Genomic DNA, 14,168 nt, shown 5'->3' on the forward strand with positions numbered 1-14,168 from the left:
TGTTATTTGCAAGCACTTAAGCGATTAAACATTAGGTCAAAGGTCAGAAATGTTGACACCTTACACGCCGGCGCGCTCTGATCACAATCGGTCATTACGAGGAGTTGACACAGTGTAGATATGAAAGGTATAGCACATATGATTTCGAAATGAAAATGCAATGGATTTGAAAACTTTGGAAATACAACCAGTTGTGAAGAAAAAGGTAGGTTTTTATTTTTTACCGAGAAAAATATTTTTACATTGTTTAAAGTAATTTTTTCCATTTAATATCTTAATGCAATTTTAAAGTGTTTATTTTCCCCCAAAAATAGTTTATATTACATATTTTGAATGCTATTAAAATTTAAAACGAAACTCTTGCTCAGTTTCACTTATTTACAACAATAGTGTACCGCTGTCATCTGATACCCACTGGCAAGGGGGCGTATATCACATATATAAGAAGGTCTATGCTTTATGTTTGTGTATCGAGAGTAATACACAAATCCTTTACCTTGACACTGTACGGTACAGGGATTTTACAGTAGTGTACAAAATGTACACATCTGGAGAGGTTATTGCTCGAATTTTAAGATAAAAAACAAAAATCATTCTTACATTCTGGATAATAAATATATTCATATGGTAGATGAATGCAAACATAGTCCTGAATAGAAATTTTTATTTGTTAATTGTGCATTCTTAAATCAAAGTAATGATTAAAACATTTCACAGTCCTGAATACTTAATAATTTGCAAGAAACAAATAATTGAAATTTAAAGTATAACTTGACTCAGCTTACACAATTTAAGCTTTTATCTACTATATACTAGTATAGTTACTCTGCATGGTTGTCAGTTGAATGGTTGTCAGTCTTTCAGTCAATTCGGTTCTTCCCCTGCTGTGGGGTTCATGAATAATTAATTTTCTGAGGTTTATCTCTGTCAGGTACATGTACTATTTGTATATTTGTCATTATTTGATCTTATTCATTTATATTATATTATCTGATGTAAGGAGAGAGAGAGAGACAGACAGACAGACAGACAGAACCACACAGAGAGAGGAGGGGTAGGACTAGAAACAATAATCTTACAGTGACCAGGCTATGCTCAACCGGGTCCATAGGACATCTGTAATTTTTATTAACGATAGAACATTCTATACAGGGTAGGACCTACATTCAAGGAAATGAGAAATCAAATGCAATAAATGTTTATAGGTCTAAAAATCAAGAGAGAGAGAGAGGGGGAGAGAAAGAGACTGAAAGACAGAGGATAGAGAGACAGAGCAAGACATAGAGAGAGAGGTGGGGGTAAGACCTGGATTCATTGAAATGAGAAATCAAATGAAATATATGTTTGTAGATCAGAGAGAGAGAGAGAGAGTAGAAACTGGGTTCAAGAAAAGGCATATTCAAGTGTAATATTAAGAATAAAAGAGAATCTTTAGTATTCACTGAAATTCTATTATAATATCAATTAGCCAAGGATTTAGAAATCAAAACCAGTTCTATACATACATATGCAGTAGTATTAGAGTCAATTTGATTTTCTTTAGGATACAAAGACCAGGAGACATATAAAAGCTTTAAAAATGTTAATCATGTTCTTCAAGTATAGTTTACATCCTGTAAGTATAGGTTCCTGATTTTAAATAGTCTTATGATTAAATGCTGTAAGCCAGTAGATTATATCTTCCTGTCGATAAATGGTAATTTTTTTTTACTTTCTTGGGGGGAACAAGCAAAATGATGGCTTTGAACTGTGGTGTTAACTTCTAATGCCTCAATGGTTAACTTTTTGTTTAATACGATCAAGGAGAGAGTTAGAGAGATAAGTGTTTACAATGCTTTTTGTGAAAGCATGCCAATTTTAAGTATATTTTTGTGTTTGACAACTGGTAACATTTCTTTTTTACTTCGTAGAAGAATGACCCTTCTATTTATATAGAGAGCTCAGGCTGTGTAAATGTGTGTTACTTCAAACATTGATATTGAAGTCTATGACATGATATTTACTCTAGGTTTATATTATACTTGTATTATCTAATCTGAATTGTGTACTTTTTTCCCCTTCAAATTAAAACTTCCTTTATTGGTAAACAGATATTCAGTAGGCTAAATAATATAAGCCAAGGAGTAGATTTATTTGAATGAAGATGGTAAATGGTTTTGTAGCGCACTGTCAGCAAACCTCAGCATTTAAATTTGATAATTATAAAATCAAATATATCAGCATGATACATGGAAAGTGTTTCGGTTTTGGCATGCCTCCAGTATCAGTACACTTGGAACCCCTGCCAGGCCCTTAATCAATATACACTCTCCAATCAATCCACAGGTCACTCAAGGTCACTTATCCCAGTAGTCACTCAAGATACTGATTTCTGTCAGACTAACATATATAAACAGGTATATATAGATACAGACATTTAAATGGAGCTGACCTAGTATATATGCCCCTGGAATAAGATGTTTGAACTCGGTAATTGCAACTAGCTGGTTTATACCTGGTATATGTATTATGAATGACCAAAAGCTGAGACTGACACTTAATACCATACTGTGCCAGTTTAGGACTTGCAGAGATAACTGCATAATCTGTTCACTGACCTAAGGGACTACAATGATTTAGTAACATACTAATATATTAATGATATGCGGAGCCAAAATGAATTTGACTGTTTACATATGGAAATAGTGCTAGGAACTGAGAGGGTCAGACAGTGGGTGGTTTGATCCAGAACTGTAGGGTAGGTATGTGGACAGTCTGAGACAAAGTTTAAACAACCAATGATAACCCTGTATATTATTGCAAAAGACACCAATACCCCCCCCCCCCCCTTTCCCCAAAAATGGAATCAAATTTAAAAGTAATCATTATAATTGCAAATGCTATTGATAAAGTAACATACAATTTATCTTGGGCCTTGATAATAAGATTTAAAAAGTACAAAAATTACACTATCAACAGTCAATAAGCGTGATAAAAGATACTATGTACACATTTCAAGGGAGGTAAACTGGGATTTTTAAAGATCTTAAAGAAGCTCATTTAAAAATGTACCTTTAAATGATGTGATGCTTCCAAGTAGATTATTGATATTTTTCATCTATGTACATGTAGAATATAGAATGGAATCTTTTGCATTTTTACTCTTAAATAAAAGAGCATAAGAAGAACTATGATTTTGTCCTTATTTAGAGGCAGTTAAACATCAGTATTATATTTTATGATATGAAATCAATGATATTGTTTGCAAAGAGAGAATGACACGTAATATATTTGTATGTGATTTATCAAATCGACCAAATATTCATAATTATGTCCATAATTAAGATCACACGATTTACTGCATTTATTTCCTTTTCTATTGTTTTTTCTATATCTTTCTATATAATATGGTGAGTCAATATGATTAACAAATTCAAAGGTGTTGTTATGCAAAACTATTGTTGTCGTTTTCTCGTCAAATGCTCATAGCCCTTTCTGACAAATTAGAGAGATAATCGGTGTAATGGCTGACCTGTTGATGCATAACGCAGCAAGGACAAGCCACAAGTATCATCAATTTCTTTGTAAATGACGAGGGTTTTCTGATGTACGTGGTATATGATTAGAGTCAATCGGTCTACTGGAGACGGGTTTTATGTTTCTGACATTTCCAGAAAACTTGTACGCACTCTTATGGCGGATAATCAATTAATATTTGTTTATGTCAATTTTATTTCCGTTATATTAATTAGCCATGATCTCCATGGAAAATAATCAGAGCTATGTGTTTTTCCTGATCGGGCTTTATGCAAAATTATTTGAGTAAGCAATTACACTCTTTAGAAATTTAGATTAAAAAGGGTGTTGTGCTTTTCCTCTCTATCTATAGCTATGAATCTTTGCTGTCTATGCACTTTCAAGGCTGATGACCTGCTTTTCTCTCACCTCCTCAGAGAAAGCTATTAATTGCTAGCAAAGATGCTTCTAAATAGTGTTTTGACAAATTTTATTTTGTCACTCTATGTAGGGGAGAGGAGGGGAAGCAGAAGGTGTTTCATATGGTTACACTATGAAGTGACCCATATTTTTAAGTTTTACACGCAGAATAGCTTTATGGGAGATTAAAGAGAGGATAAGCTATATTGTACTTGTTCTGTCAATGTCATTTCTTTATGTACCATGACATTGCACCTTCACAATGCCAGCTCTCAGCAGATGGGTATGTGTAATGTATGATATTTTAATCTCAAGATTTCTCGGAACGTACACAAGACAAAAAAGATTTGAATTTGCAACAGCCCATAAACATGCATCATTTTTATTACCCTTCCCTTTGATGTATATTTTTTTTTCAAAGTACTAGTGTTAATACACAGATATTTATATTGTACTGTAAAAATTTCTTCACATTATTTGATACATGTAATAATGTCTGTTGTATACATGTAAAAAAGGCATAACATAGACTGTCCAGTAAGCAGTGTTGAAAACATTGGCTCAGAGAAGCTGATTTTTTATTCAGTGAAAACTTGTTGAGTTGCAGTTTTTTTTTTTTAATCATTGTGCGAGAGGAGGCGGAAATAGAATGAAACCTTATTTTTAATCTATAGAAAATAATCTGTTATTTGTATTGTTAAGTACTTGTAGCTGCTTTGACAAAACACTCTCACTAGGTAACCTTATTTCAAGAAAAAGAAAAAAGTATTTTATAAGTAGAAGTCCACATTGGATACAAAAGAAAAATATTTTAATTTCTCTATTTCTGTTTTAATTTTGATAAGAACATACTGAAAACAATGAATAGCTAAACCGTCTCCGGCAGTGTCATCCTAATGTTCCAGCTGTTACGTACCATATAACATGCTGGGATTGTACAAATATATCTTCTTTTTTCTATTTTTACTTAGAAATAAGCCTATTCTTAAAAATAGTGATACATTTTGAAAATAAGCCCCTTTTTCGTAATCAGATATCAGATTAAGCTGTCTAACTTGAAGATGTTGACATTTTTTAGCTTGAAGGCACAAGTTTTTTGACATACGTCTGAGATGTAAATATCACTGTTGTTAAAATGTATGTCCTATAGAAATTTGAACTTGATTGACTTCAACTTAAGGCAGAAGGGGAAATGACCATGGTCTTTAATATCTGTATGCATGTAAGACTTATTATCTTTGTTTTGTCATGAGGAGATTAAATCTTTCCTGTAGCAGTGTGTATGCATGTTCTAATGTGTCAATATTGCTTGTCTGACCAGTCATGACAACTGAGCTAGGTTTCCAATTCCTTTCAATGTGACATCAAAGCTTGCTGACAGGATACATTTCTTCTGCCAAAATCTCTTTAGCTGTCTCTAATTGTCTTCTTAATCCTAAATTAATTGTAAAGCATTGGCCAATAATGAATGAGCACTAGTATACATGTAACTAGCATTCTAACCTACAAAAATTAATTTGAGCTTTGTCAAATGAAAGAATTTGGAATGAATAAGTTCATTGGTAAATTGCTGCAGAAGTACACATGCATCAGATATCCATGTATACATGTTCTAGTTTTGTACATGCATAAGGGTTTTCATAACTGCTACAACTGCAGAGTGAAGATTGTGTCTTCAAGTACTAGGCTCCAAGCATCAGCTGTTTTTGCTCTGACTGCCTTGAACAGTTCCATGACGTAGATGAATAATTAAACAATGACCACTTCAGCCACAAACAGCAATTACAGACTACATATTGACTTGTGTATCTCCATTAAGGCAGCCACTTCTTGCCTCATTCTCGGCTTAAAGTCCACTTACGGTAATCCCATTTCCAGTTGATAAAGTGTCAAGACAGTTACTGGTCCCCTTAGGGTAGGCCCAGTCTGCTTGCAACAGAAGTACTTCAAACAGTGTCAAGGGTACTCAGTGGCTCAAACTGAAACCAAATCTTTCCTTGTCCTGTAAGTCATTAACAACAAGTTCCTGGCCCGAGATACTTTGTCAATATACCAAACTGTACTGTAAATTTATCAGTTGCTCCGATTGTTTGCAGTGTTTAAGTTTTGATAAAATTTAAACACATACCGGTATATATATATATATATATATATATACCTACCTGCAAGTGTTGTAACATGGGTGAATTATGTTTGGATAGCAAGGTAAGACATCTGATTTAAGAGATGCATGTACACACTTGGTATCTCTGGGTACCAGCCAGTGGATGTACATTGCAAAGAATACAACTGAAGCGTTTTTATAAATTTACCTTTAGTTGGTAATGTTTAAGAACACTGTAATAAATCTGTTGTTGTAAAAAGGACTTTCTTTCTGGTGTAGAGTGCAGTATTAAAGGGACTTGGACACGATTTGACCTTAAATTTTCAAATTTTATTTTTCCATTTTCAATGTTTATACTGATAAATATAGAAATTTATAATGCTATGTCAAAATTTGAAAGTCAAATATCAAGTTATAAGCAAGATACAGAGTTCATAATTCTTTGTTTTGTAAACAAAGCTCGAATATTGTCAATTTTTACATATGTGTTGTATTGGTGTAAGTTTCAATCAAATGTATCTTTCTTTTGTGATAATAGTATTTAAGAAGATATTGAATTAGTTTCAATTGTTTTTTACATGTCATTTTGCCTAAGAAATGGTAATTCTCACATTACATTTTTTGTAAACAACTATAAGACTCGAGCTATGTTTACATAACAATCGATTTTTACCTCTGTATCTCGATTGTAACTTGACTTTAACATTCATTATTTTGGTCAATCATTTAAAATGCACCAATAAACCATTTTATACATAAAAAATAAAAATTAAATTTTTGATCTCAAATCATGTCCAAGTCCCTTTAAGATTATTCTATAGGATATTAAAAAGAAGGTGTACTCAATATACATGTATATATTAATGATAATTTAAGATTGCATAATGTTTTCAGAAGGCGCTGCAAATGCTTAAACCTGTGTCCTCTATTGGGCCGGAGTTGGACCATTTGGAGGCAGATCGAAACATTCCTTCGGACCCTCTGGATTATCGAAAAAGACGAACCATCCGCCTGATGAAGAAAAATGAATCCTGGGGATTCACCATTCAGGTTAGGCTTAGTTGTACAGTATATAGTATTATGTAGAAAAGGCTCAGAAAGAGAAGAATTATAATTAACAAGGGGGAAGCATTTGAGATAAATTATATTTGTGTAGATGTATTTTGGCTTTAAATATTGCAACAAAGAATATATCAATTGGTATATTGTAAGCATGTAAAGAAAGATTAAGACTTGATTTTCTTTGTTTTATGGAGGGGTTTTTTTCCAGAAGGGTTTAAGATGACAGATCTTTATATAGTTCAATGCATCACTTGCTGCATATTTTCTGTACATTATGTGCTCATGCATTTACACACAAGGAACAAAAACAATGCATCTGGTCTGTGTTGTTTTAAATAAAAATATATAATTGTCATAATTATGATGTAGACATTGTGCATGGTAGGAAGCTGCACTGACAATAAACTTCATTGAGAGCAGAAATAGATGCAGCTTTCACCATTCATACAATGTGATTGATGTAATGGTGAACTTGTAGATATATATTGAAAGCAAACGTTGAAAAAAGGCTTGTTAACTTTCAGTAAGGTCACACTTACAATTTATTATATCTTTTGAATGAAGTTTGGTTTCATCCATTTATGCACAGAATGACATCTTGCAAACATAAAAAGGCAATTAACGACAATTAAGACTTGTTAACTCGGATATGAACATCAAGGGAAACAGTGCAGATACGTGTTGAACATCACATTATAATGCTTGAGAAAAGACAGTGTTCTAAGATAGTGTGCAAGCAGTCTGTGTTAACAACTTACCTGTAAGAGAAGTCTATTGTTAGCAAACCTGCTAATTTTCTGACAATTTTCCAAAAAAATTTACAATTGCACTACCAAGAGCAAAACTCCAAAATGGGAGGTGTAAAAACCTGATTTTAAAAACAACGCAGTAAACTATATAAACTGTAGTCCCTCTTACTAGAAATGTTAGATTTTTAGGGGTTTTAACTAATGATTGGGTGTCATATACTCAGACCTCATATTTGTTATTTTATTATTTAGAGTAGTGTTATTTTGTTACTTCATGAAATGTTGAAAGAAAGTATCATACAATTTGTATAATAATAATAAATTTTTTAAGGGTTTTTAATTTTCACTTATTGCAGTGGTGAATATGAACATGTTCAAAAATTATACATATGTAGTTTAAAACTGTGAAATTGTTAAAAATATGGTGAGCCCAAAATTAAATGGTATACCTATCAATTTCTAGAAATCATCTTTGACTGCATTCTAAGATTATTGGTTTGATCATTGTGAAAATAGCAGTTTACATGCTATAAGTACATTACACATGCTACACTGAATTGAAGTATAGTCCTTAAAAGTAATAATATTTAAATTCTGCATATCATTACCCAAAACAACTTATATAAACATGTTCATAAAGATAACTTTAATTTTCAAATCAGAAGAGCATAGCTCTCCATTGCCTGCTGTAACAGCTGTTCTATAAGTTATAATCGTGTGTACCTTAGCTCACTTTCACCGGAACATTTGTTGTTAAACAGTTACCAGATCTGCATTGCAGCAAGTTTGGTTTATGGATATTGCAAAACAGCAACATAAGATTTAATAATAAATGTTCCATTTTGCAGACATATGGATTTAAAAACAAGAAAACCGGAGAAATAGAGGTTTATACATACGTAGATTATGTTGATTTAAATGGACCAGCAAGCATTGCAGGCATGAGAAGAGGTAATTAAATTTTGATCCTTTTTGAAATGTAGATCACAAAAGAAATTACTCCATCATATATTAAATTTTATTAATAGCTGTGTTGCAATCACAATTTAATTAAAAAGGAATTTAATTCATAAGTACTCCAAATTCTTAATTAAATTACCTGAATGGAACAATGAGAATTACCGGTACATTGTATATTGGTACTTTTGTATGTACAGTTATCTTGATCACACTCTTTTTCTCTCTCCCTTTCTCTCCCTCATTCATTCATTCTCTCTATCTCTCTTTCTTTCTCTCTCTCTCTGAAAGATCAAGTCTCCATCCTTTACATCTGCATCTTTATTGGATTTTTTCAGGGGACATAATTCTGTCAGTGAATGGGAAGAGTGTTGAGTTTGCCACCCATCAGGAGTTGGTGTCCGTTATCCAGTCCTGTAAAGAAGAGGCGAGGTAAATGACCATATTTATCACGTAGTACTCATATTTTGGTGATTTATGATATTAGAATATGATACATTTATTTTTTTTCCTGCCTATCTTTTATCTTCTCTGTATTTTTCTTGTGGGTCTTTATCAATAACAAAACTGAAGGAAGAAATACCTTCCATATACTATAGTGTGTTCCTTGTCTAATTAATTTCAAGGAAAATTAATTTTTCCGGTAGTATTCAACACAGAATTTTAAAAAAAAACAACACAATACATAAAAAAACAATTTACAATGCAGTCCATTTCCCCACTCGTTACAACCATGGTATAAGTCCCTACATGTATATCTAGCATTCCATTGATTTTGATAGCTATAGTGTTTATCGGACTATGTTCGTGTATATCTTCTCTCTCAATGATTGTTAGTTACTTTAGACAATCCTCCGTGTACTACAGATTTCACTGTTCAGTAATTTGGTGAGAAAATACATTATGTGTCAATAGGCCATGACCTACAGATCAATTAAAGCAGTACGTACAATGACCTTCGCAGGCATTAGAACATTTATAAGCCAGGGTTAGGGGTGTATTGAACGTAGATTGTCGTTCTTAAAGCAAATAATATCAAGACCATGATTTTTAGATCAAATTATTACTGTGATTTCATCAATATTCGTGACCATCAATTTCCGTGGATTTTGTAATACAGCATGGTATATGTTGTTATAATTTGCACTGCAATGAACTTTTAATTTTGTGGATCAAATCAACTATGAAATCCACAAAAATTGATATTCAACGAATACTGATGAAACCACAGAAGATATACTTTAGTTATAACTTGTATTCACTTTCTCTTTCTGTAGAATGGTTGTGCTATTTGTGGACTGTTGTAAAAAGGTTGAACTTCATGACAGACTGATCAAATTAAAGGTAAGCAGCCAAAGTGCTGTTCTTGATTGATTACTATTAAATGAAGAGCGATTAAATTAGACATTATGATTACCATACTATTATCGATAAATAAAGAGCTAAAACACACATTTTTTCTTTCAATTCTTGTTATTACAAGCCTGTGATTTTTGTTTGACAGAAACTGCTCAGTGACAAGATTAAAGAGCTCAGGAATGTAGAGATGAAGGAGAGAGAACTCTTAGATGGTATGCTGTTTTGTTTTACATGTATTATTTAGATGTAAAGTAACCCAGTAATCAGTTAAATTCAGGAGTTTTATGGTATAGACACCTCAATATATAAGATAATTTTAGAAGCATAAAATGATTCATCAAGAGTTTTATAAAAGCTTAGTTCTGTGGAACTTAGTATATTGCATGGTTTTCATTTTCCAGGGCTTTGCACTATGCGGGGCCTAGAGAGATTTGATCACTCCAGACAGAGTATTTACAGCAATAGGTCTAGCGATTCAAGTCTGGACAGAATCAGCATCCTAACGCTCAACAGCAGCACCATTTATAACCTTCCAAACACCGTCACTCTTCACCTCAACACCTCCAATTCATCCTCCCCGACATCGAAGAGCTTCAGTGATGATCAGAGTGACTGTACCGATGATGGCGAAATGTTCGCTGATGTGAGTTTCGCAGATGATTCCGATGGAGACTCGGGATATTCGTACGATGAGGTTCCCCACTTAGAGAGGAAAAATACTGTGATTGAGCGAGAGAAACCGTTCGTTGAAGTGAGAGAGAGGCGGGGAACATTAGTGGCACCTGTCTGTGAGTGTATAGAGGACAGCATTTGTCAGTTTTGTAAAGTAAGGGAGATTTCTGAATCCAGTATGACTTTAGCTGATGAGTCAGACATTTCTACTCCAGTTCAGGATACAACAAGTTGTTTAGATTCCATATGTATCCAGAATATTAACTCTTCATCGAAGTCCGATCCTGAGGAAATAAGTGGAGCTAATGAAGTAGAGGGATGTTCACATGAATCGGATGAAAGAGATGAAATGACTCCAACTAATTCAGATCAGATCTGCGCATCTAACAGTCTAGAACAGTACTCAGCAAAACCTGACCTCGATAATGAAAATCTTTCTCTTTCAAATCCAGATGAATTGGAGCAGAGCTCATGTAATACTAGTACTAATGAAAATCTGACTTCACTCAATCCAGATCAGATCCATGGATCTGATGTTCCTGAACAGTCAAATGACAGTGAACATGTGGATGAGACTGATGGTGCTTGTTGTCTACCTGCCGGTCAGGTAGAACAACAGGAATCACCCAACGCCAAGTCAGAAGAAACCCCTGATGATGCAAATTGGGATTTCCCTTTCTGGACAGAGGGAGCTGTTGTTATCAATCTGGATGATGAGAAAACTAAACTTTGATTTTATAACTTGAAAATATATGTATACTAATGCATATAGTTTTTTAAACAAATTTATGAAATTTAGCTTATTAAGATATGAACTTTGTAAAATGATTTCATTGCTATTCGAATTTAAGACATATTACGGTATCTCTTTATGGTATATATAGCTTAAAGCTTTGATTCCCCCACCATTAAAACTACCACCCCACCCCTGCCAGATACCTTGAAGTCAGCGTTCAGATAAACTGGTGCTCAGCATTCATCAATATTGTTTTCTATTTTGTAAATTGGTTGTTATTGTGTTAAAGGTTGTTCACATGAGTCATTTTTCAACAACAACAATTTTTTTTCTAACTACCTGGTAAAGAATGGTAGAGTGTTTGATAAGGATGTGATTGTTGGCGTATTGTAAAGAATGATATAGAATTAGTATGTTATATTTCCCTATAGTGCTGGTCACTGTCAAAGGAGCGTTCATTGCATTTCAAATTATTGTTTTTGTAACGTGTAGATATAAATGTGTCAGTTTTATTAAATGCTATTTATTTATTTGGTGTTTATCAGCGAAGGTAATAAGGAAGCCTAGAATTGAACTCATTTTAAAACAGTCAATTCACAGGAAGTAATACATGTTCAGTCCCTCAATTGTCAAGTATTCACAGAGGAAGTGTTATAAAGTGACACTTAGTATAGAAAACAACAAACATTTCAAACTATCCCACATTTCTTACAAGTACATCATTTATCTTCTTGGTGTAAAGGGACCAAAATTCACTCGTTTTTGCATGTGTCGCACTTTGAAATACACAATTTAAATGTAATTCTTTAAATTTTTTCAAAATGTTGTGATAATACAGTGAATTGGAGACATATTAAGAGAGATTATCTTTATTTATCCATAAATCATAAATCAGACAATGCCAAGATCATATGGATGTCAGTTAATTTCCAAAAGTTGAACAGGCCTGGTTCATGTTTTGTGACAGGATGTTTTAGATGTTAATACATTTATTTATTATCCCACATTTTGTCCCAACAATTAGTGCTATTTATTTATATTGCTTCCTGTAATTAATTTTTCCAAATATTTACAGTGCTTTAAGGATGTTTACTGCCGTCGTTTTTTTTGTTTATTAATGTGAATGAATGAATGAATTCAAATAAAAGTGTAAAGCAAAAGTTTAAAACGATCATTGGTTTTACGGTGCTGTTAGCGGGAGCTCTCTATTGCAAAATTGTTGTTCATCTTTTGTTACAAAACTCTTTGATGTATCAATTAGATTGATCGTTTATCCATTTCTATTAGTGCTAATATACAATGTGATTCACTTTATTTTGTACTCTTTTAAGAGTGAATTTGTTTGGTATGTCATTTACTGTAGATTTGTTCAGAAATGCTCACCGCATTGTGGGTGTAAGGATGCGTTTTGTGTTGGGAATGAAAGCTGTTACCTTATTTGAAACTGTTGTTAATGCAGAGTTTCGGTTCTTTGATTCCCGTTTTCTGTGTGAAAATAACACAATTTGGGGAGGGGGGGTCCCACAAAACAGGATTGAATATCCTGTTAGGTCTATATCTTTACCACAAGTTTTAAGTTAACTATATTTATCCGCGGATCTTGAGGGGAATGCGAGAGTAGCGACCAGTTTTGTACCTGGGCAGAGTTTCCTCCACCCCCAAAAGACCGCTGTTGTATAGCGCTATTTCTCCGTAACCATCTTTCCCATGAAAAAAATGATTATATAGCTCTATTTTGCACAAGAAAAATGATATGGCTCATTCACATTTTTTAATTAAGTTTAATATTCTTTGCTTATCAAACATTTTGGGTTTGACCTTAACCTTAACCTATAGAAATATTTATTGTAAAACATTAATGAAACCCTTTTTTGGCACAATGATATCTTTTTCAATATAAAATGTGTCATGGTCACTCATTGGAAATCCAAATAATATACATGTAGTTAGAAGGCAAGGAATCAAAGGAAAAAATATTTATTTCCTGTGGAAAATTTCACTTGGACCAGCTGAAACCATACATGCTTTGATTTTTCATCCTGTTTCAAATTTTGATAAAAAGGAATTATGAAAAGGAACAATTTTAACAAATGAATTAGAGTCATTACCAACCATCGTGAGTTAATATATTAGGTTTTGTAAGGGAATGTTGAATTTTATTTGATTAATTTTAAGGACCAAACTATACTGTTATATATTGTTATCATTATTCAGTTTCCAGAACTTTTGTTACTGCTTTACTATTTAATCTGTTGTACAAGTTGTTAATAAATGTTATACCAGTATAATAAATATTTGTTACACTTTTGTTTTGTACCTTCAGTAATGGAGACGTGGGATTAAAGGGGGGGGGGGTATAAAACATGTAAGGATGTAATAAGTTTTGCCGATGGTACCTCTATTTTACTGTGACGTCATTTGCACCCCTCACCGTCCCGTCATACAGTGTTAGGTGCACATGCCTGGTACATGCAGTGGTATTAGAACAAGAATTACTCATACCCGTCTCTACCCACTATTAAGACAAACATTATAATTGAATGACGTTAATTTGTGTACAGATGAAAAGTACTGTCTATCGAAATGATTTCCATGTTATTACGAAAAAGGGGAA

General features: G+C 33.1%; 1 protein-coding gene across 2 annotated transcripts; it reads left to right on the forward strand.

Moving 5' to 3' along the window:
* Nucleotides 1–31: 31 nt before the first annotated feature.
* On the forward strand, nucleotides 32–13,857 carry LOC128191955 (uncharacterized). 2 transcript variants are annotated; one of them, XM_052864341.1, is made up of 7 exons: nucleotides 32–205; nucleotides 6,914–7,069; nucleotides 8,679–8,781; nucleotides 9,126–9,219; nucleotides 10,065–10,131; nucleotides 10,292–10,358; nucleotides 10,548–13,857. In XM_052864341.1, exons 1-7 carry the CDS (start codon nucleotides 161–163, stop codon nucleotides 11,549–11,551), a joined length of 1,536 nt encoding a protein of 511 aa, XP_052720301.1. In that variant the 5' UTR covers nucleotides 32–160; the 3' UTR covers nucleotides 11,552–13,857. The 2 variants fall into 2 exon arrangements, with proteins under 2 accessions (XP_052720301.1, XP_052720302.1); XM_052864342.1 differs by lacking the exon at nucleotides 32–205 and adding an exon at nucleotides 3,133–6,120.
* Nucleotides 13,858–14,168: the final 311 nt, after the last annotated feature.

This window comes from Crassostrea angulata, chromosome 7 (assembly GCF_025612915.1).
Source record: "Crassostrea angulata isolate pt1a10 chromosome 7, ASM2561291v2, whole genome shotgun sequence".
Classification (NCBI taxonomy): domain Eukaryota; kingdom Metazoa; phylum Mollusca; class Bivalvia; order Ostreida; family Ostreidae; genus Magallana; species Magallana angulata.